We start from the raw sequence: 23,948 nt of genomic DNA on the forward strand, positions 1-23,948 counted from the left end.
GGGGTTCTCTCCTCTTACATAAGTACATGCCACACTGGGAAAAGACCAAGGGTCCATCGAGCCCAGCATCCTGTCCACGACAGCGGCCAATCCAGGCCAAGGGCAGCTGGCAAGCTTCCCAAACGTACAAACATTCTATACATGTTATTCCTGGAATTGTGGATTTTTCTTACCATTAATCTTCAACATCTACCTGAGTTCTATTGTAAGAGAACTAATTGCATTGGGTATGTTTATGTATATATTCCTATACAGATAATAATTATATTTCTAATACCTTGTTTGACAGATTTGAATCAAACCATGAATTTTTTCAGTGAATGTATGGAATAGGTAGAAAGCTGGTGTGCAGCTTATTTTCTGAAACTGAATAGGGAAAAGTCAAAACTGTTATAGTTAAATAACTCTAATAATAATATTCCAAATGTTGACTATCTGGCTTCAGGTATTCCTTTATCATTTGATAAACAGATTAAGATTCTTGCTGGATTCTGTGCTTTCTCTAGATTCTCAGGTAAATGCAGTGGTTAAAAAAGTATTCTTAAAATTGTGTCGGTTACCCATACTTAGGTCACCTTTCTATGAGAAACAATTTTGTATACTGGTTCAGCCCGTCATTCTTTCACACTTGAATTATTGCAATGCATTCTACTCTGGGCTTCCAGCTAGGTTAAAAGCTAAGCTGCAACTATTACAGTATACAGCTGCTAAGGATGATATTTTTTTAAATATTTTTTTGTATTTTCAACACATTTAGAAACAAGGGGTACAAATGAGTCCACATTGACACAACAACAATTACTAATAACAATGTTTATTTGCATCCTTTTTCACATTACCCCCTTTGCCCACCTTATCCACAAATACTTTCACACAGCACTTGCAAAACTTCACTTTTAACAGTTATGTAACATCTGGATGCCAGTTGTTCCTTCTTCAAGCCAGCCTGAGATATCCATTGTTGAACTCTGTTGGATTTCCCCCGCCCCTTGGGTGACCTCTTTAAATGTCCTTCAAGATACCAAAGCAGAACCACCTATGATTTCTCAAACTTTTCGTTCATCTTATGTTTAATAGCAGTCGTCTGTTTCATGATTCATCCCCAGTGGATGCTTTTACTTCCAACAAAAGGCAAGCTCTCAATGTGCATCCACCAGGCAGGCTTCTCTTCTATTTATGCAGGCTCCCAACTGGCTATTAGCCTAGCAGAAATAGTTTAGGGTCAAGCTGGATTTCTTGTTTAATTTGTTCTCAAGCCCACTTTATAATAGGAGAAGTTCACCAGATATGAAACAGCATTCCCACCTCGCCATATCCTCTCCAAAAAGGATTTGAAACAAGTGAAAACTTCTGATCCAGGCGTGCAGGTATAGATTCCTTCAGAGCAAAACTTGTAGTGATTTTCTTTAGTAGCCACTGAAATATAAAATTTCTTAACCCTTTCCCAAATAGATGGCCATTGTTTCTGTCCCAGCTATTCTCACAAAGCACCCCCCACACCCCCCATTGTTCCGTATATCTAAATTTCACAAAATTATTTTCCCTAATTATATGATATAATTCAGAAATTAATCCTTTGGCCCACAGCAGGAATTGAATAAAGTAGCCTGTGTGATCTGTAGAATCTTTGAATGTTCTGGACCTAAATATTTAACAAACCTATTATTCTGCTCAGTATCTAGTACAAGTTGTCATAGGGAGAAACTATTATTACATTTTCCTGATAACTTTTTCCCAATATCAAAGCCATATGCTACAAAATAATTTTGATGCCATCTTTACTTAGCAGGCTGCTATACTGTGAAACAGCTTACCTAGGCTTCTTAGGCAAAGTTTATTTATTTATTTATAGCATTTGTATCCCACATTTTCCCACCTATTTGCAGGCTCAATGTGGCTTACAATATTCCGCTCTGGTTATTGCCATAGCAGAGTGAAGATACAATTAATAATTACAGAAGAATATATGTAACAAATGAGATAAAGCATTAGTTATAATGGGATCAATAATAAAATGACAGTTAAAGTTGTAATGTACTAAAGTTCAGGTGATGGGTCATTGTGGTATGTTCTATTGAAGAGAGAAGTTTTTCAGTGATTTCCAAAAGTTGATTAGGTTGGTTATTATTTTCACATCAAGTGGTAATGCATTCCAAAGCTGCTTTCCTATGTAGGAAAACTGGATGCATGTATTAATTTATATTTTAGACCTTTGCAGCTAGGGAAGTGAAGATTTAGGAATGTGCACGAAGATCTTTTAGTATTCCTGGGTGGTAGGTCAATAAGGTCTGACATGTAGACTGGAGCATCTCCATAAATAACTTTATGAATCAGGGTGCAAACCTTGAACGCGATACGTTCCCTAAGTGGAACCAATGCAATTTTTCTGTTAAGGGTGTGGCACTTTCGAATTTTGTTTTTACAAATATGAGTCTGGCTGCAGTGTTTTGGGCTGTTTGAAGTTTCTTGATGATTTGTTCTTTACAGCCAGCGTAAATTGCATTCAGTTCATCAATTGAAGTCTTTTGCAAAATAAAACATTTTTATTCTGTAAATTTTTAGGTTTAATCTCGAGTTCTAATCTTAGCCAATGCTGAACCAATCTATTAATTTTTATAATTAGCCCTAACTGATGTTAATCAACAACATACTGTATTTTATAATTTATATATTCTGATTTTACCTGTTATTATTATTAAAATCTTAATATATCGCCTTTCAAAGTGGTTTACTTATTACATACATACTTTCTCTGTCCTAGTGGGCTCACAATCTAATGGGACATTTTACAAAGCTGCTGCAAAAATTGGCCATAGCACACCCTTCCACAGGTCTTTCCCATGCGCTAAGGCCACTTTTTACCATGGTCAGAAGATGGCCAGTTTTCAGCATTAATGGCCAAGCACTAATGTTACAATCTCAAAAATCCTCTTCAGGAAATAGCGATTTTAACAGTTGGCTTCATATTACATGCTTATTTTTTTTAAAACAGCAAAAAAACACAAAAAAGGAATGAATGGAGGAAAAAAAGACTCCTTGTGTTTGTGGCACAGCCTACTTCATCGAGACGTTTATTGTCATCATTGGCAAAAAACCTCCATCCACCTTTAAATTTTATTTTAGATTCAATTTACAAAAATACTCTTTAACTGAACATACCTGTGGATGGTTTTCCTGTGTTGTCCAAACTCCACAGCCGACTATGGCCAGAGTTTCGAACCTTCCTCAGGGTCCGTGGCGGATTGCACTGTGAGATAAAAGATAGCACATCAGCATTTCTAATTTGAAAGACATCTTAAACACAACATCTTATTCAACAAACATCGCTTTTCTCACTTCACTGATCTGTCATCCGGTACACTATCGGGAATTTTCGGAAGAGAAGGGCGCCCATTTTCCGACACAAATTGGGAGATGGGCGTCCAACTCTCAGGGTCGCCCAAATCGGCATAATCGCAAGCCGATTTTGGGCGCCCTCAACTGCTTTCCGTCGCAGAGACGACCAAAGTTCAGGGGGGCGTGTCGGCACCGTACCGAAGGCGGGACTGGGGCGTGATTAAGAAATGGGCGTCCTCAGCCAATAATGGAAAAAAGAAGGGCGTCCCTGACAAGCATTTGGCCGACTTTACTTGGTCCCTTTTTTTCACGACCAAGCCTCGAAAAGGTGCGCGAACTGACCTCCCCTTACTCTCCTAGTGGTCACTAAACCCCTTCCCACCCAAAAAAAAAATGTAAAACATTTTTTCCAGCCTCAAATGTCATACCCAGCTCCCTGACAGCAGTATGCAGGTCCCTGGATCAGTTTTTAGTGGGTGCAGTGCACTTGAGGCAGGCGGACCCAGGCCCATCCCCCCCTACCTGTTACACTTGTGGTGGTAAATGTGAGCCCTTCAAAACCCATCCGAAACTCACTGTACCCACATGTAGGTGCCCCCCTTCACCCCTTAGGGCTATTGGTAGTGGTGTACAGTTGTGGGGAGTGGGTTTTGGGGGGGGGGGGTTGGGGGGCTCAGCACCGAAGGTAAGGGAGCAATTTGTGAAGTCCACTGCAGTGCCCCCTAGGGTGTCCGGTTGGTGTCCTGGCATGTCAGGGGGACCAGTACACTTCGAATGCTGGCTCCTCCCACGACCAAATGCCTTGGATTTGGTCGTTTTTAAGATGGGCGTCCTCAGTTTCCATTATGGCCAAAAACCGGGGACGACCATCTCTAAGGTTGACTTAAATGTTGAGATTTGGGCGGCCCCGACCGTATTATCGAAACGAAAGATGGACGCCCTGTATAAGTCGTTGGTGAGGCCCCATCTAGAGTATTGTGTTCAGTTTTGGAGGCCGTACCTTGCGAAGGATGTAAAAAGAATTGAAGCGGTGCAAAGAAAAGCTACGAGAATGGTAAGGGATTTGCGTTACAAGACGTATGAAGAGAGACTTGTTGACCTCAACATGTATACCCTGGAGGAAAGGAGAAACAGGGGTGATATGATACAGACGTTCAAATATTTTAAAGGTATTAATCCGCAAACGAACCTTTTCAGGAGAGGGGAAGGCGGTAGAACGAGAGGACATGAAATGAGATTGAAGGGGGCAGACTCAAGAAAAATGTCAGGAAGTATTTTTTCACGGAGAGAGTAGTGGATGCTTGGAATGCCCTCCCGCGGGAGGTGGTGGAAATGAAAACGGTAACAGAATTCAAACACGCGTGGGATAAACATAATGGAATCCTGTTCAGAAGGAATGGATCCTAAGGAGCTTAGCCGAGATTGGGTGGCAGAGCCAGCCGGTGGTTGGAGGCGAGGATAGTGCTGGGCAGACTTATACGGTCTGTGCCAGAGCCAGTGGTGGGAGGCGGGGATAGTGCTGGGCAGGCTTAATACGGTCTGTGCCCTGAAGAGGACAGGTACAAATCAAAGTAGGGTATACACAAAAAGTAGCACATATGAATTTGTCTTGTTGGGCAGACTGGATGGACCATGCCGGTCTTTTTCTGCCGTCATTTACTATATTAATACGAGTTTTCCCGCCCCTTCGCCGGGACGTCCTTAGAGATGGGTGCCCCCGTTCGAAAATGCCCCTCTATGGTTCTCATGTAGTGCACTAGTAAGACTCTCTGGAGTATGGTGCATCTACTTATAGGCTGTCTTGATGTGACCATTCATCAAACAGGGCATTTTATAGGTAAAGCCTTTTAGAAAAGGTACACTTACAAAAGGATACATTCTTAGAAGAAATGGCTCCATTTTGAATTCAAACCTGTTAGTTGCAATGTCTGTAGCCAAAAAAATCCATTTTTGTTCCAATTGGGCAAGGTGGCGTTTGTCATCACCTCCTCTTTCATTTAACTTCAGTTGCTGCAGGACAATGCACCATCATACACACTCTCTTCCGTGAACGGTGCTATATCCACTCCATTCTCACATGTACTTTTGCCAGTCCATTGCGGTCCTGCTCCTGTTTGAGAGCTGTATAACTGTGTGCTTGCAATATAGGTACAATTTCTGCCACATTTGCTAGTATTTTATAAAGACAGGTAGACATCTGTGGGCCTCTTGAAAAGAATTGGCGAAATATAAAATATGCAAATTGAATAGAATTACCCTTTTAAAAATTCTTACCGATAGTGCCAGTGCAAAAGTGAGGGCAATGCATGGGAATTCCGCTTAACTCGATAGATAATCAGTGATGTTCAACTATTAGTCATATAGCTATGTAGACTAACAGGCCAGCAAAAACGCTGTCCTAACTTAGATTCAAATGATCTATGCACGTATTCAGCACTACTTAATATCCGATTCACAATGCTAAATAAATGCAGTATATTTAAGCGTCACAGCCAGTGTTTTAAAAAAATGCTGACTATGGTGTTTGAATATTGACCTGTATATGTTTAAGGCTAGGATTGCTGTTTCTGCATTTAGACTTAAAAAGATAAATTATGCCGATATCAGCTGAATATAGATGCTGTCTGCAAAGGTTTTGGTCCTGGCCCCTTCTCAAGTTGTATAGATAAATTTTGGCCATATATCAATTTATATAAATGTGGATGATTGTCAAACAAAAGCATAGTACTATTGACCCTATTATGTTGGTTTAATCAATGATAACACAACCTGAAACAAATCCTTAAAAGTTTGAAGAAAATATGTAAAATAAGGCTTACCTTTAAGAAAGAGCATGCAGAAACCTCTTATACTTGTTTTAGTTTGCCAACATATTGAGTAGTTTTACAATCAAGTTGTTACATCATTTACAACTTTGGTCTGTGTTTTGCAAAATGTTCCAAGAAACAGATGATTGTAGTCATCCATATTAAACACATGGTTTCAGCTTGATTCACAGTCATACCACTAACCTTGCTGAACTTGTGCTGCATAGTCAATCCAAAGAATTCATACTGAAATTAAAACCGAGTTAATGCATCAACGTTTTCTTACCTTTTCCATCTCATGCCACCTTTTAGAAATCATTACAGCTTGCACCGTGGCCTAGCATCAGCATTATAAACAGATGTTCCAAAACCTAGATGTAATGGTCAGACCCAACTTCTGTTCCTTAGACGATCATAGACAAAGAATACTGGAAATAGGAGGTGGAGAATACCATTCATGGCATAATAGTGACCACTACTGATTCCAGAACACATCTGTGTCAACTTCTAGAGGCAGTCATAAGATGCCTCTTAATTGTTATTTGGATTTGGCTCATGCCTTCCTCAGAAATTCATGGTGCGCTACATTCAGGTATAGTAGGCAATAGTGTTTAATGATTTGCCCATGATCACAAAGAACAGCAGTAGGATTTGAACCTGGCTTCCCTGGTTCTCAGTCCACTGCTCTAGTCATCAAGCTCTTTGTCCAGAGAATAGAAAATAACAATGGGTAAAAACTAATGTTCCCTCTAAGCTGTGTGGGAGTTGTCCAACTGCATTGCTGCCAGTGGGGGAGGGGCAGTGCTTCAGTATTGTGTTTTCAATCATTAGGGACAGGTAGGTCTTCTGTAGAACTTTTGTCCAACACAATGGAAAATGTGATAGAAACAGCACCCCCACTGGCAGGAAAATAGATGAAGGACTTCTGCACAGCTTAGAAGGAACATTGGTAAAAACCACAGATATCTTCCTATAGACTTATGGCACTGTAGTCTCAGGACATGTTCCAATTAAATTGGAAATCCAAAAAAGGAGCAGGAGGAAGCCACCAGTCAGTACATAAGAACATAAAAATAGCAATACTGGGTCAGTATCATGTTTCCAACAATGGCCAATCCAGGTCACAAGAACCTGGCAGAAACCCAATTAGTAGCAGCATTCCATGCTACCAGTCCAAGGGCAAACAATGGCTTCCCCGTGTCTGTCTCAATAGCAGACTATAGACTTTTCCTCCAGAAACTTGTCCAAACCTCTTTTAAACCCAGATACACTAACCACTGTTACTACATCCAGAGCTTAACTATCCTTTGTGAGAAACAATATTTCCTCCTATTTGTTTTAAAAGTATTTCTATTTAATTTCATTGAGTGTCCCCTAGTCTTTTTAATAGAGTAAAAATCGATTCACTTCTACTCATTCTACACCACTCAGGATTTTGTAGACCTCAATCATATTTCCCCTCAGCTGTCTCTTTTCCAAGCTGAAGAGCCCCAACCTCTTTAACCTTTTCTCATATACGTGGAATTCCATCCCCTTTATCATTTTGGTTGCTCTTCTTTGGACCTTTTCTAATTTCACTATATCATTTTTGAGATATGGCGACCACCACTGAACATAGTACTCAAAATTAGGTCACACCATAGAGTGATAGAGACGTTCTTGGTCTTATTTACCATTCCTTTCCTAATAATTCCTAGCATTCTGTTTGCTTTTTTGGGCACCACCGCATACTGAGCAGAAGATTTCAGTGTATTATCTAGAATGACACCTACATCTTTTTCTTGGGTGATGACCCCCAAGGTGTGGACCCTAACAACTATGATTCAAATTATTTCTTCCCAGTGTGCATTGCGCTGCATTTGTCCACATTAAAATTCCATATTTATTTATTTATAGCATTTATATCCCATATTATCTCACCCACGGGCAGGCCCAATGTGGGTTACAGTAATTTACAGAAATCATACATCAATTCTACAACAAACAGTCAACGACATTGTAGTGAAAGAGGCTAGAGAGTAATAGCAGAGGTGGGGAAATGCGGAAAGAGAAATGGAATTCAATAGGAAGAGATGCGGGGTGGGTCTTCAGCGTAAGGTTTTCCAAATAAGAAGGTCTTAAGATATTTTTTGCCACTTGGATGCCCAGTCTTCCAATTTCCTAAGGTCTTCCTGCAACTTTTCATAGTCCACATGTGTTTTAAGCACTTTGAATAGTTTTGTGTCATCTGCAAATTTAATCACCTCGCTTGTTCCGATTTCCAAATTATTTATAAATATTTTAAATAGTACCAGTCCCAGTACAGGTCCCTGTGGGTGTGGCATGCCACTATTCACATTCCTCCATTGAGAGTAATGGCCATTTAACCCTACCCTCTGTTTTCTGTTCAATAACAAATTCCTAACCCACAACAGAACAGGTGTTTTTATGGGGGCAATGTTCACACTCTCCACTTACTTGCAAAGTCCGCAGACATTGGACACAATGTTCATAAGGAAAATATGTGCATACTTTGCTTTTGAAAATTATTCATGAATACAAAGTTTCTGAAGACTTTGCTCCTGATTTTTGTACATGCTTACTATCAATGGAAATTATCAAGTAAATTTGAAAATAAAATCTGGCAGTCTTTTCACCTCTGCAAGGCATTAACTTTGGTTCTGTATATCCAGAGACTTAACCTGGAGCTGTTTGTTGCCAAGAATTGACTCTCATCTTTGATCGCTTTGATGACAAGATAAACAACTCAATCACTTACAGTTGCGTTGAGACAGATTAGGATTCTGTACATACAAACTGAGTCTGTGATCAGCCCCTCTCCAGAAGGGAAAACTGTCAGTGATTGAAATACTGAAACACAGCACTAACGGTACCACAGCACAGGTAACCGCACAGCCACACAGTGATAACCACACAGCAGCCACACAGGTAAAAATTCACTATGAATTGCTACCCAGAGAGGTAAAAACAAGCAGTAATTTACTGCCTTAGCATGGAAAGGTTCAGGTCTGTCAATATGCTGGATCTATAACCTATTTGAATAGACCTATATTTTTCTAGTTTGGGGATTCAATATAATATATACGCTACAGGCTATCCCAAACACTCTTTCATATCACAATTTCACAAGGTATTCCCACAATGCACTACTTCATATATCATTTTATATCAAACGGGGATCTTCAGAATTTCAAGTACTTCCACCATCCGGGGACTAAGCCTCAGTAATTTTAGTGGTGTTGCTTACATCGTCATCGATCAACCCGTGATTTTCTATTTTTCTCCAAAAAAATTTTTGTTTCTTTTCACATTTTCATTATAACTTCTCATAACTGTAACTCCAATATGCTTCTGAAATCCATTCTTCATTATAATTTATATAATAAACGTTGCTTTTCAATGTGTTACAGCAGTACTTTTCCTCCCAGTTCAAACCTCCGCCGACATGGCCAGGTTTCGAAAATCTTCTTCAGGGAAGAGGCATGCTGAGAAGAAAAATACAATATCATATAAAACAGTTGTCCATCAGAGCATATCGTTATCTAAACCAAAAAAAGTTTGGGATCCTACCATTACTGTGTATGTTCCTACATACAAAGAGAAAAATGGCTGTGGCATCTTCAACAGCCGCTCTATTTTAAATAGGCCACAGCTGATTGTAAAACTCACATCCTGATTGGGCCGCGCTCTCCTTGCAGCTACCAATCAGATCAACGACCACCAGTCCACTTCTAAATTCAATCCTTGAGGTTGCAGCATATGTAGCTGAAAAATCCACCTCTGTTCTTTATAGTTTAACAAAGATCCAGCGTTACCACCCTCCCATCCCAACTGAATGTGATCCAAAATACGCCATTGAATATCATCTACACAATGGTTCATATCCAACCAATGTTGAACTACAGGAGCTGATAGTACCCTGTTCTTAATGTGGGACTTGTGTTCAGTAAGCCTAATTTTAATCGGACGACACGAGCGCCCTATGTACATCTTTTGGCACGGACACAAGATAACATATACAACATTGCATGAATTGCAATTTGTTCGTGAACGTGCCAATATATAGAGCGAGAGGATCCAGAAGGTGTCCATGTCATACCCTCAATAGTATGTTTGCTTTGTTGAGCACCCTATCTGTGCGTTTAAGAGAGGTAAAACTATAGGGGAGATGTTGTCATATAAAAGATTGGACTATGTTATGGAATCCCCTGAACTACTGGGACACTTTAAGTGTGAGTCTTTCCAATGGTGTAAACATACTATTGAGGGTATGACATGGACATCTCCTGGATCCTCTCACTCTATATTGGCACGTTCACGAACAAATTGCAATTCATGCAATGTTGTATATGTTATCTTGTGTCCGTGCCAAAAGATGTACATAGGGCGCTCGTGTCGTCCGATTAAAATTAGGCTTACTGAACACAAGTCCCACATTAAGAACAGGGTACTATCAGCTCCTATAGTTCAACATTGGTTGGATATGAACCATTGTGTAGATGATATTCAATGGCGTATTTTGGATCACATTCAGTTGGGGTGGGAGGGTGGTAACGCTGGATCTTTGTTAAACTATAAAGAACAGAGGTGGATTTTTCAGCTACATACGCTGCAAACTCAAGGATTGAATTTAGAAGTGGACTGGTGGTCGTTGATCTGATTGGGCCACTCTCTCCTTGCAACTACCACATCAGGATGTGAGTTTTACAATCAGCTGTGGCCTATTTAAAATAGAGCGGCTGTTGAAGATGCCACAGCCATTTTTCTCTTTGTATGTAGGAACATACACAGTAATGGTAGGATTCCAAACTTTTTTTGGTTTAGATAACGATATGCTCTGATGGACAACTGTTTTATATGATATTGTATTTTTCTTCTCAGCATGCCTCTTCCCTGAAGAAGATTTTCGAAACCTGGCCATGTCGGCGGAGGTTTGAACTGGGAGGAAAAGTGCTGCTGTAACACATTGAAAAGCTAAGTTTTAGTATATAAATTATAATGAAGTATGGATTTCAGAAGCATATTGGAGTTAGTTATGAGAAGTTATAATGAAAATGTGAAAAGAAACAAAAAAAATTTTTGTAGAAAAATAGAAAATCACGGGTTGATCGATGACGATGTAAGCAACACCACTAAAACTACTGAGGCTTAGTCCCCGGATGGTGGAAGTACTTGGAATTCTGAAGATCCCCGTTTGATATAAAATGATATATGAAGTAGTGCATTGTGGGAATACCTTGTGAAATTGCGATATGAAAAAGTGTTTGGGATAGTCTGGAGCGGATCTATAACCTAGGCACAGCTTTCATCTCTCTCCTCAAGAGAGCAATTGAAGGGAATTCTGCTCCTCCCAGCATGTCCTGAGGCGTGCAGTAACTACAAAGCTCCAAAAGGCATTGAGAGCAAAAATGGTGTTCATATGGGTTAATCACAGAGGACCGCAGAAATGCCGGCATCTGATATATATATATATAATCTTAATAAATGTATAAACATATAATCTATCACACGCATATAGCATAAGCTGCTCCATGCAGTGGGGGCAGAACAGACGGAGTAGCAAGGGGGGGGGGCAGGAGGGGCGGTCCGCCCTGGGTGTCAGCTTGGGGGGGGTGCTCCCTGCCAGCGCCCCCCCCCCCACAGGTGCAGCACGATGACACCCTCCCCCCCCTGACCCAGTGCCTACCCTCCTCAGCTCCCTCCAACTAGCTGAGCACCCTACCTTTAAAGAAATTTCGGAAGCCGTGGAGAGGCGAGGCGCAGCACCTCGCGCCTGCAAGTAAAAGAAGCGAGGATCGTCATCGGGCCTTCCCTCACGCTGTCTGTCCCGCCCTTCGCTGACACACTTCCTATTTCCGCAAGGGCGGGACAGACAGCGTGAGGGAAGGCCCGATGATGATCCTCACTTCTTTTACTTGCAGGCGCAAAGCGCTGCGCCTCGCCTCTCCACGGCTTCCGAAATGTCTTTAAAGGTAGGGTGCTCAGCTGGTTGGAGGGAGCTGAGGAGGGTAGGCACTGGGTCGGGGGGGGTGTCATCGTGCTGCACCCGGGGGGGGGGGGTGCAACGGCGAACCGCCCCGGGTGGCAGCCCTCCTTGCTACGCCACTGAGACCAGACAACCTGCTGTTGAAAGCGAGTTCTGTTTGTTGGCTGTAACGAAAACCCAACTTGTCTATCCAGTATATTCAGAAATTATCAAAATAGCATTGGGGCACAGTTAGTGCTGGAGAGTATCCATTTAGAAGTGATATTCAACCACTAAACAGATACGTTACCCTTTTAGATTGGTTTTGCTGAATAGCAGGCCTAAACTAAACAACAGTGCTGTTGCAGTCACCACTGAATACGTATATTCAGTGTTGCTAAATATATGGATAACGAGGCTGAATACATTAAGCAACGGTGCAGGCACATGTGGTGGTTGCATCGACTGAAAATTTATCCCTACCACTTTTTTTCTCCACTGACTTAAGTGCTGCTGGGAATGCCTCATTGTATTCCAGATTAAAACACAATAGAAGATTGCATGCATTTTTTACTTTTGTCAACTGCCCTAAGCCTATTTATTAAAGTTAAGCTGTTTGTAGAGAATCAGTTTTCCTAGATTAATAGCAAAAGAAAAAAAGTGCAACAGGGCCTTCAAGACTGTAACGATCGAGTCGTTTATTCGTAAAGACCCAACATGGACCATGTTTCGGCGTAACAGTGGTTGCTTCAGAGGTCCAATGATTTAAATGCTCTCGAATGCAAACACAAAGAAGGAAGATAAACTCACTTAAACAGCTCTAAGAGATTTAAGTAGATGATATAAAAACACTATAGCGTATCTATAGAGTCAAACCTTCTTATTTAGTTACTTATATAAAAATGAGGACGAATCCAAATATAAAAACTGCCAGGTCAAAAAGACCTCATAAACAAATCGACAATTGCCAAAGTGTTAGTACTAGCAACCTAGAATACAATGAGGCATTCCCAGCAGTACTTAAGTCTGTTAGAGCTATTTAAGGGAGTTTATCTTCCTTCTTTGTGTTTGCCTTTGAGAGCATTTAAATTATTGGACCCCTGAAGCAGGCGTTGTTACAGCAAATCAGCCCGTGTCGGGTCTTTACAAATAAAGGACTCTCGATTGTTCTAGTCTTGAAGGCCCTGTTCTGCTTTTTTTCTTTTGCTGTTTGTGTTTGTGTACTCTTGAACCCTCTCTTTTGTTTCTTAGATTCATTACCATTTGAACACAAAAATGGCTTTGAAAATTGTCCTCAGTATGGAAAATCTAATTTAAAAAAATAAATGAATGTATTTAATTTTAGACTCTGGCACTTTTGGATCAATTTAAGTCAAAGCTTACCCAAGCGATATCAGAACCCCCAGAAGAAGTACTTTCAGAAAGTGAGGCAGAAGATGACACAGGATGGTAAGACATTTTTCCTACATTAATAGGTTCATTGTGGAGGGTGAAGGTTTTATAGTGATATTAAATGTTTATATTTCTGATTATATCATGTAAGTCCTGTTACTTTGATTTGTCATCTCCAAGTTTATGTCATTGATTCTGTTTATGCTTATATGTGGTAATTTTCTATTGTTAAGCTGTTAACAAAATTGTAAGCTTATGTCAAGCTGTACCTAGTGTACACCACCTTGGGTGAATCTGTTCATAAAGGTGGTTAATAAATCCCAATAAATATTTGTGAGCATTTGCTATACTGTTATTCATGGGACACCATAGTGGTTTACAAAATATTAAAACAAAACAGAAAATAAAAACAAATAATTAAGACAAATACAAACTAAATACAACAAAACCCAAAATCAAACCAATAACAAAAGGAATGGAATTATGAATAGCACCGTAGAATTCCAAAACTATCACATCAGAATTGCACATTTAGCAAGCCACATAAAGGAGGAAATACTGCATACCCAAAAAACCATAATGTAGAAAATAATCAGGTATCAAAAATTTAAAAAATATGTTGGGGGGGGGGGGGGCACAAGGCCACCTTAATTTTTTTTCTACAGTTATAGTTGCAAACAAAGGAGGGAGGACATTCCAAAGTAGATGGCCAGTACAACAAAAAGCTCACTCTTGAAATGAATCTAGACATATCTTTGTAAACGAGGGGGATTTAAAGAAAGTTTTTACTTGCAGATTTTAGCGTCTCTGTAGGAGTTTGTGGTGGTGGGGGAGGGGGTTAGTAATGAAGATAAATAGGATGGAACACCTGCAAAATAAGCACAATGAATAAGCAGCAAAACGTTATACTTAATTCTGCTAGCAGTAGGTAACCATGTTGCTCTTTCAATAGTGGAGTAGCATGATCCATATGCTTAGCATTATACATAATAACTTTGCCAACACTTGTAAGAGTCTACTATAATAAGTACGGAGTCCAAAGAGCAGGGGGATACAATAATCCATTTGACTTACCATAAAAGCATGCAGCAAGGTTTTCAATGCTCTAGAATCTAAAGGGTTTCAGTGACCATACCTGTCTCAAAGCAAAGAAAGTAATTTGAATCATGAGAGAAACATGAGGCGTAAATGTAAGTGAACGATCAATCCACACCTAATGACAGTCATATCCATAAATGGGATAGGGACAGAATTTAGAATAGATTGAAAGGGAAATATTGTAGAACTAGTAGAAATCCAAAGGCACTTTGATCTGCCCATATTAAAAAGAACTTTATGATTAAATATTCACCGAGTAATAATCCACTGAGTTAATTTTGTCTAAATATTAAACTGTCATACTTCAAGAAACAAACCTCCATTTGAGTTTGCTGTTTTTCTGTGTAGCAAGCAGCAAATTCAAGGATCAAAGTATGGAAGAGGCCAGCTGCAGCATGTAGACTTTCAGAAGAGGCATCTATTTATTATTGGGGGAGGGGGACGTCATGGTCTCCCATCCACCTGATCCCTTTTGGCTGACAGACATTCTGTATCTACCTCCTTCACCAGTGGCTTTATTCCCTGATTTGTATGTGTGGTGTCAATAGATACTGCAAAAGTAACAGACCCCATGCATTCAGACTGTTATCCTTCTCTGTATTCTGTTCAGTTCTGTCTTTTTTAAAGATGGAATAAACAGAACTACACACAATTCTCAAGGTGGAGTCATGCTGTGGATCTATGTAGAGACGTGATGATTATTTTCATTGCATTCCTCATTATGTCTAAATAATTCTTAATATTCTATTTGCTTTTTTGACTACTACCTTCACCTTCTGATCCAAGGATTTGAATATATATTCTTAGTTTTAATAGTTTTAATTGTGGGTGGGTTTATGTTTCAACATTTTTTATTGAAGGATCAACCAGGTGTTTACATCCATAAAACTTCAAATACAATGTTTCAATGCTTTCAACAAACATTGGTGTAGACTGAGTAAAAACTACCATCAGCAAGTTTTTCATGTTTTCTCCCCACCCCCTCTTCCCCCCCTCCCTTTTTACTCCTCCCCCTTGCCTTCTGGTTATGGGTTAGGCGGGTTAGCCGTCCATGGCTGTTGTCAGCAGGCTTCTCAGGGCTTCATACGGCTTTCCGAACCCCTGTCTTGGTCCAGGCCTACCCGCTTTCACATCCTCTATTGACTCGGTGGCCTCCTACTGTCCTGAGCAGGAGCCCTTACTCTTGTGGCTCCCACACCTCGGTTTTGAATATATATTCTTTTACTTGGCTGATGACTCCTAATATAGAACCCAATATTGTGTGTCTATAACTTGGACTGTTTTTCCCTATGCGTATCACTTTGCACTTATGTGTTTCATTTGCCACTTAGATGCCTTATTCTCCAGTCTGGTATGGTCCTTCTGCATTTCCTTAGTCTGCTTGCATTTTAAGCACTTTGAATGTTTTTTTATCAGTCTTCAAATGTGATCAATTTGCTTGTTACCTTTTTTTTCAGATCCTTAATAGATATATTAAACACCATTCCATTGCGTCCCACAGATGAATCCAGAAACGAGGTTATGTCCCTCTACCAGCAGGTGGAGATAGAGGGAACTTCAGAGGTTTGCAATATGTGGACCTGTTCATCCATCTTACCTCAGTATTCTCTTTATCTCAGCAGGTGGATGGACATCTCCTGTGCAGCTCTGGTGTACTGTTTGCTCCTAACCTGTTCCCACAGATTTAGTTGACCTGGGGGCTTGGCATGGCTTTGCCAGTCAGTTGGGGTACACATGGTGGTGCAAGGTCCCTCCCATTTTCTCCCTCAGGGGACTTCTTATAAACCTAGGCCTTTCCTGTGTCTTGTGGCTCTGTTTCCTCCTGCCTCCATGTTGATCTGCTGTTACTGTAAGTCAGATATCTGCAACCCTTTTGAGTACTAAAACTGTCAGGTATTTTTGGCTAATACTGCTACTTGTGCATCTTTTTCTCCATGATTCGCTGTCTTCCCTGTCACTTTCTGGCAGGTTGATTGTCTGTTCCGCTGCTGCTCGGCTTTGGAGGGCCTTTCCACATTTCTCAGCAGTCTCGTCAGCGGTGGTTTCTTTTGGCAGGCTCTGTGTCTCTCGTACTTTATCCGCCATTTTGTTTGGTTCTCAACGTAGTGCATGAGGCTTCCCACATTGTCACTATGCTACTGCCGGCCTTCCTTAGCGCCCTACCCGTGGTGGTGTGTGAGAGGCGAGTGCAGGAGCCTTTCGGTTCTGCCTCGGGGCGGCGTAGTCGGCTGTCTGACTGGGCTAACGGCGGGAGGGAGACTAATTTTAATTTTTCCTCTCTCCTTGTGTGCCGTCTTCTTCGGGTTCTGGTTTCTGCAGTCCCTTCTCTTACTCTGGTAACCGTGCTCTTTATTTGTGGTGCCTCCTGATTTAAAAAAAAAGAAAAGTCTGCCGTGCCCCGAGAGGACAGCCGCGGCTCTCCTCGTTCATGTTTGGCCGACTCTCCCCTCTTGTTTTCAGCCGCCCTGTTCCCCCCCCCCCCCTCCCCCTTTCTTGCTGTTATTCTCTTGGAAGTTGCAGCACTGGTCTCAGGGACTCCCTCCAGAATGTGTTGTCATGCCATGCTCCTGGAGTATGGCTAGGGCTGCAGGAGCTTGTCCTGATTTGTGCTTTCCTTGTCAGCCCTCACTATCTTAGAAGCTCCTGGCCCTGGCTCCTTGGGGTCCCTGCAGAACCTGGGGTGGTACCGAGGTGGGCTTGCTGGGGGGATTCTAGCGGCTACCACAGGGACTTCTTGGGGCTCTTAATTCCCTAGGATCTTATCAGAGCCTTCTTTTTCACCATCCCCATTGGTGGACTTTTCTCTCTTACCACCTTCCGGGATTTGCCATCCCCTCTGGCTAGTCTACCTAGGCCTGATTTTTGATGGGACTGAGGCTGATTCCTGTCTCTGGTTCTCCTGGCCAAGGGTTTTGTGCTCTGGCTTGGGCAGCCTCCTTCTTCGACTGATTCCTGCTTTTCAGCTTGGCTGGGATTTTTATGCACATGCAGGGTAGGCTGTGAGTTTGGTCCCTGCAGCAATATTCGTCTTGCCACCTCAGCCGGGCTGTCTTTTTTTTTTTTTTTTTTTTAATTATTTATTTATAATTTCAAATTTACAATTCAAGCCAAAAACGCTTGTTTAGAAAAGCAGTTTGAATACAGTAATCTTTTACAATAGGAAAACAATATAATAAAATATGAATACCCAATCCTAAGCATCCTTATTTATATATTCCACTGCACAAGTCCACAAATGTGATTCAAGACTTACATATATGGAGAACACAAGAAAATTACATCACTTAGATAAAAGAAAAAAGGAAAAAGTGAATGGAACCTGTGTAGCTACTAAAATTTCCTTCCTTCAGGACTTTTTGAGTCTCTTGTCCAATTCTCTTGGTAGCTAGGAATTCAGTGAGATGTGTAGGTTCAAAGAATACATATTTAGTTGCCTGATATCTAACTATACATTTACATGGATAGTGCAGAAAAAAGGTAGCACCCAACTGTTGGACTCCAGGTCTATGCAAAAGAAATTGACGCCTCCTTTTTTTTGGTCTCTTTTGACACATCAGGAAAAATCCTTACTTTCAATCCAAAAAAGTCTTTATTTCTATTTTTAAAGAAAAGTTTCATCATCCACCCCTTATCAGGTGCCAAAACTACAGTGGCTAACAATGTTGAGGAAATTACTTTTTCTGAGTCCGAGGACTCTAATATAGCTGACACATCCAAGGAGGAATCTGAAGACTCATGTATTTCTCCTGGCTTTCCTGATAGGTAATATACCTGTAGCAAAGGCGGAGTAGATTGTTCAGGGATTAAAAGTATGTCCTTCATATACTTCAACAACATTTCTTTTGGGGAAACTGTTTTAATCTTTGAAAAGTTAATGAAACGAAGATTATTACTTCTCTAATTATTTTCAAGCGCTTCTATTTTTCTACGCATATTTGTTAAATCTTTAACCATTATAACTTGAGTTTCTTGCACTTGTTTTCCTTTCTGATCTTGATTCATTATTTTCTAATTTATTTATTTAACGTCCTCTGTAACTTTGGTCAAACTTTCAGTTATCGTTTGAGTTTTTATTTCCAATTGGTTAATTTGAGGACACAAAGCTTTACCCAAAGAGGTTATCAAGGCCCACAGAGAGTCAAGAGTCACTTCAGTGGGCTTTTCCATAGAGGAAAATATTTGCAAAGGCAGAGTAGGTTGTAAGGGATTACTTATCTCACTTTCCTTGACCCAGCGATTTCCCACCGGCAAAGATGTCTGACTCACAGCGCTTACAACATCCACCTCAGTGGATTCTCCCAAAACGAGCCCCTGCTGTTCCTGTGCCTCTTGTCGCGCCGACTTCTTCGTAAGCGACACCAACAAAGGGGAACTCGTTCGCTGTGGTTGCGGAGGGGGAGTCCTTCGGTCTGGGCTTAAGGTTGTTTCAAGCGCAGGCATCGAGGCTTCCATTTGCTCCGGTCGGTGCAATCGCGCCACTCTCAGACCGCGTTTCCTGTTGGCTCTGAATGAATGAGTCCATAGGTCCAATCGTCGGGACGGCTTGTCTACCGGAGGTCACTGTGCTGGTTAATTTGCCCCTTCGCTTAGGCATCGCGAAGGCTTGGATTCAAACTCAATCAGAGCTCTGCTAACACAGGTCCACTCACGTCGGCCATCTTGAATCTTTTCGCACAGCTGCACTTATCCAGCCGGGCTGTCTTCTTGCTAGGCAACACTGCGGCCGGTTGTTTTGAAATAGCAGCTGAGAGGCATTTCAGGGTGCTTCGTTCCCTTTGAGGTGGTGCTCCTGCTGGTCCTTGGGTGGCCATTTCTTTGGGCAGAGCGCGAATCCCGTACTTCAGGTAGCTTCTACGCTGGAGGACGGGGTCCCTTTCTCTTCCAGGCCACTGGTGTGTTCTTGTCTGTAGGTGATATGGCCTTTTATTTTCCTGTATGAAACAATCACAATGGCTTCCTTCTCTGTATAATCACTGTGGAGCTTCAAACAACTCGCATTAAAATATTATGTTTGCTCCCACAGTCCCTCAGTTCTTAAATTCTCAAATCCAACCCTTCATTTCAATAATTTTTATCTCTTAGTGTCCTCAGTTGTGCACATTACCAAGATTTACTGAATGGCAATGGTTCCTGCACACCTTTCTTCATCGGTACACTTTATCCACCCTTTTTTTTTTTTTTACTTATTTAGCACTATTCTTCACTTTTATATTTTTTAATTATCAATACTCATCTTTGAAAAATACATCAAGCTCAGGGGTTGATGTTACTGCCCGACATGCATGTTTCGCCCTTAACAGGACTGCTTCAAGGACTGCCCCCCTTTGCCGTTTAGCGCCAGCTGTGCTCTACAGTTCAAGGAAGATCCTTTTTTTTTGGACATGGGGCATCTTTGTTTCGCTGTCTCAAGGCCATGTTGCTCTAACTGCAGTTCAGGGCAAATTCCCCTGTCAGTGGGCGTTGGGCTGCCTTTGCCTAACATACGATGTGGTTTTGCCTATGTCTATTAGCATTTCCTCTTTTTCTTTCTGGTGGTGGGACCTCGTTCCAGCGAGGTCGTCCTGTACCTCTGGGAAGTTGGTGTCTACCTCGTTCTCAGGCAGTCTTCCTTCCTCTTGCCTTTGCGATCTTTCCTTTACAGCTGGCAGTATGGCTTCATCTAGAAACTTTAGGGATGGCTCTGTCTCAGGCTATAGGATCTTGCTCTGTCCCTGTACGCTGAGTCTTACTGTGTCTCTGTACACCGAGGCTTGCTCCGTTTTGGTACGTCAAGCTTTTCTCCGCCTCTGTGCATCCAGCCCTGCTCCACCTCTCTCTGTCGAGTTTGCTCCATCTCTGTTCTCGAGCGCTGCTCCATCTATGCTGGTCTGGACGCTGCTTTTTACCTTGTATGGAGCCTATTCCGTCTCTACTGGTTGAGTTACTCCGTCTCCGGCTGTTGTGGCCTTGCCCTGTCTATGAGTCTCAGATCATTCTCCATTTTTCTGATACTCAAGCTTCCCTTTTTTATTTCTGGATGTCGGCCCTTACTCAGGCTCTGGTCCTTTAGCCTTGCTTTGTCTCTGGGTGGTTAACCTGCTCCAGTCTAGGGGCATCGTCCCTTCCTCTGCCTCTGCAAGTAGGGACTTGTGCTGCCTCTGCAGCTTGAGATGTGCTCCGCCTCTGCTCCTCGGGCCTTGCTCCAGTATGGTGCAGTGACATGGATTCTGACTTGGGAACCCTGGACTTGCTCCGCTTTGTTGATCTCTGCTGTGCCTCTGGGCAGCTCCATCTATGCACAATGATCCAGGTTGTGCTGTCTTGGTGCGGCGCACCTTGTTCTGTTTCTTAGCATCGTGCCTTGTCGAGCCTCGAGCCTAGTTCAGTTTTCTTCAGTCTCTAGACATTGAGCCTGGTCGAGCCTTGCCCTGGCTCTGGCTGTCGGGCCTGGTTGAGCCTGGTTTGGCCTTGCTTGGCGCTGGGTGTCGAGCCTGGCTGACCCTTGCTCTGACTCTGGGCGTCGAGTGTTGTTGAGTCGTGCTCCATTCCTGGATGTTGAGTACTGTCGGACTTTGCCCTGTCTCTGGACGTCGGGCTTTGTCAACCCTTGCTCCATTTCTGGATGTGGAGCCTTTCTCCATGCTGGTACGTCGAGCCTGGTTGGTCCTTGTGCCGGCTTGGGGCATTGAGCATTACTATGTCTGTGGGCAACAAGTCTTGTTCCATTTCTGGATGACAGGTCTTGCTCCCTCTCTGGATGTCGAGCCTTGTTACGTCTTTGGTCAGCGTGCCTTGCTCCGTCTCTGGACTTTCGGGCCTTGCCAGGAGTCACCTTGTTGCTGGTTACTTAAAGTTCCTCCTTGTGAGCTGTAGCAGTTTTTTATCTGCCGCCGACTTCCAGGCTTCTTTCTGATATTGGCAGCCTCTTTCTCATGATGGCTCTTTCTCATGTGTCTAGTTTGTCCTGCTTCTCTTCCCTCCTGGAGGGAAGTTCCTTTTGTCTTCTGCCACCATGTCTGGAGTCTAGCTTCAGTATTATTCAGCGGAGTTGGTTTTGCCTTTGAGATCCCACCCTGCTTGGGGACTGCTTTGGTATATCCCACTCGTCTCTGGATTGATCTGTGGGACGCAATGGAAGGTAAAATTAGTTCATACCTGATAATTTCTTTCCATTAGTCCCAACAGATCATTCCAGAGGCCCGCCCTTTGTTGAATTTGGATTTTATGGGTTCCTTGAAAAAAGAATAGCAAGTATCAGATGGCAGTTTCCACTTCAGATATTTACCTCCCGCAGGAGCAGTGGAAAAAGAGCCAACGTTGGCCTTCTAGAGACAAGAGGGGATTTCCATGTTGGATTTACTTGTATTCTAACTCTGCTTTGGTATCAACAATACTGAGGTAAGATGGATGCACATGTCCACATATAGCAAACCTCTGAAGTTCTCTATGTCTCCACCTGCTGGTAGAGGGACATAACCCACTCGTCTCTGGATTGAGCTGTTGGGACTAATGGAAAGAAAATTATCAGGTAAGAACTAATTTTATTGTCCCCAGCACAGATCCCTGAGGAACTCTGTTACCTCTTTCCACTAGGAAACCCAAATTAGTTTGTCACTACTCTTTACATCCTATCTTTTATACAGTTATTAAGCCACAGTAAAGCATCCCTTCTGATTCAAATGAAATGTTGGAAGTCCTAGCAGAAACACAGACGACCACATGGTAATATTTGTCTGGCAGGCTGGGATGGTAAAATCAACTAGCAGCCTGCAAATACTATAATAACTAGAAATCCTAGCAAAAATACTGGCAGAAAGCCTAATAGTCTGATTGGCTTTACAAAGGATCTAGAAGTTACACTGATATTGGTAGCTGTTTAGTTCAGGCTGTGAAGTTGGAATCATACTAGTAGCTGAATCTGTCTGGCAGGCTGCAAATAGAAAAGTACGTATTGAGAGTGGCCAAAGGTCTATCAAACCCAGCATTCTGTTTCGAACAGTGGCTGATCCAGATTATAAGTACCTACTGATCCCAAAAGAGTAAAATAGATGAGCAGTAGATTTTCCCAAGTCCACCTTAATAATGATTTATGGACTTTTCTTTTAGGAACTTTCGCTTTTACCATATTCTCTGGCAGTGAACTCCAGAGTTTTACACATCTCTGATTTGTTCTAAAAGAATTACTTAGGGGCCCTTTTACAGATCAACAGTAAGCCCAACGTGGGCTTACCACTCGTTAAAAAGGAAGTACCACCGGGCTACCACAGCAACTTGGTGGTAGTTCCCTCCCCCAGCACGTACCATTTCCGACGCTGCAAAAATATTTATATTTTTGTAGTGCCGATGTATACCCAGCACTGCCCGATTACTGCCGGCTTAGTGCAGGAACCCTTACTGCCACCTCAATGAGTGGCGGTACGTATTCCCCCCAAAATGGCTGCGCGGCAACTGCTTCACTTGCTGCACGGTCATTTCTTTAAAAAAAAAAAAAAAGACCTGCCTTTTACCCTCTGTGGTAAAAGGGGGCCTCAACATGCGTTAAAAACACTCGCAGACACCAGCGCAGGACCTCCTTTTTCTGCATCTTCGTAAAAGGACCCCTCAGTAATATCATTGCGTGTGCCCCTTAGTCTTTCTACTTTTTGAAAGAGTAAACAAGTGATTGACTCATTTTTAGACCTTTATCATTTCTCCTCTAAGCCTCTTCTTCTACAAGCCAAAGAGCTCTAGCCTCTGTAGCCTTTCCTTTAGTTCCTTCCCCTTTATCATCTTGGTCACCCTTCTCTGTAATGGAAACACAGTTACTTCTGTAGCTGAGTCTGTCTGGCAGGCTACATGGAGATTTAGAAGGCTGGAGTTTTTATTGCCAACTATTCTGATTATTGCAGTGTTTTTTTAGCTAGACGTTGGAAAGATGGAGTGAAGGTGAAGTCAAATAAAGACAGTACAAGATGGAGAGAGATCTTATAAATAGTCACTCTTGGTGACTGACATTTGGGTTGACATTTCTATAGACAAGAATAACTAGGAATACTGACTAGGCTGGTTAGTCTCTCTTGCTGTTATTTGCTATGCTGCTACGCAGTGTTTTTTATTACAGCAGTGTGCCAAATTTACCTCGACACAAGCAATACCTCACATTTGTTAGACAAAACTGTATTCCATGTTTCCACTGTTTGCCTCATAAACATTATTTTATTATGCTATACTGGACTTTATTCATGTTTGCACCTGGATCTGTTGAATTCATCTTTCACATAGCAGCCAAAACATATTTAAGCAATCTTATTGGCAATGTTTTAGCCTTACCTACTAATGCTATCAAGAATAAGCCAACTTGAAATTTTCTAGAGGTTGTAGTAGTGCTTTGG

The 23,948-nt window shown here is 41.9% G+C and overlaps 1 protein-coding gene across 1 annotated transcript in view; it reads left to right on the top strand.

Annotated features, from left to right (window-relative positions):
- The window catches only part of CWC27 (CWC27 spliceosome associated cyclophilin), a 365,379-nt gene that overhangs the window by 239,828 nt on the left and 101,603 nt on the right, over nucleotides 1–23,948 (top strand). Inside the window, exon 13 of the mRNA XM_030193180.1 lies at nucleotides 13,454–13,557. Within this exon, the coding sequence (XP_030049040.1) occupies nucleotides 13,454–13,557 (104 nt within the window). The remainder of the gene's footprint in view (nucleotides 1–13,453; nucleotides 13,558–23,948) is intronic.

Source organism: Microcaecilia unicolor, chromosome 2 (genome assembly GCF_901765095.1).
Source record: "Microcaecilia unicolor chromosome 2, aMicUni1.1, whole genome shotgun sequence".
NCBI classification, from domain to species: Eukaryota; Metazoa; Chordata; class Amphibia; order Gymnophiona; family Siphonopidae; genus Microcaecilia; species Microcaecilia unicolor.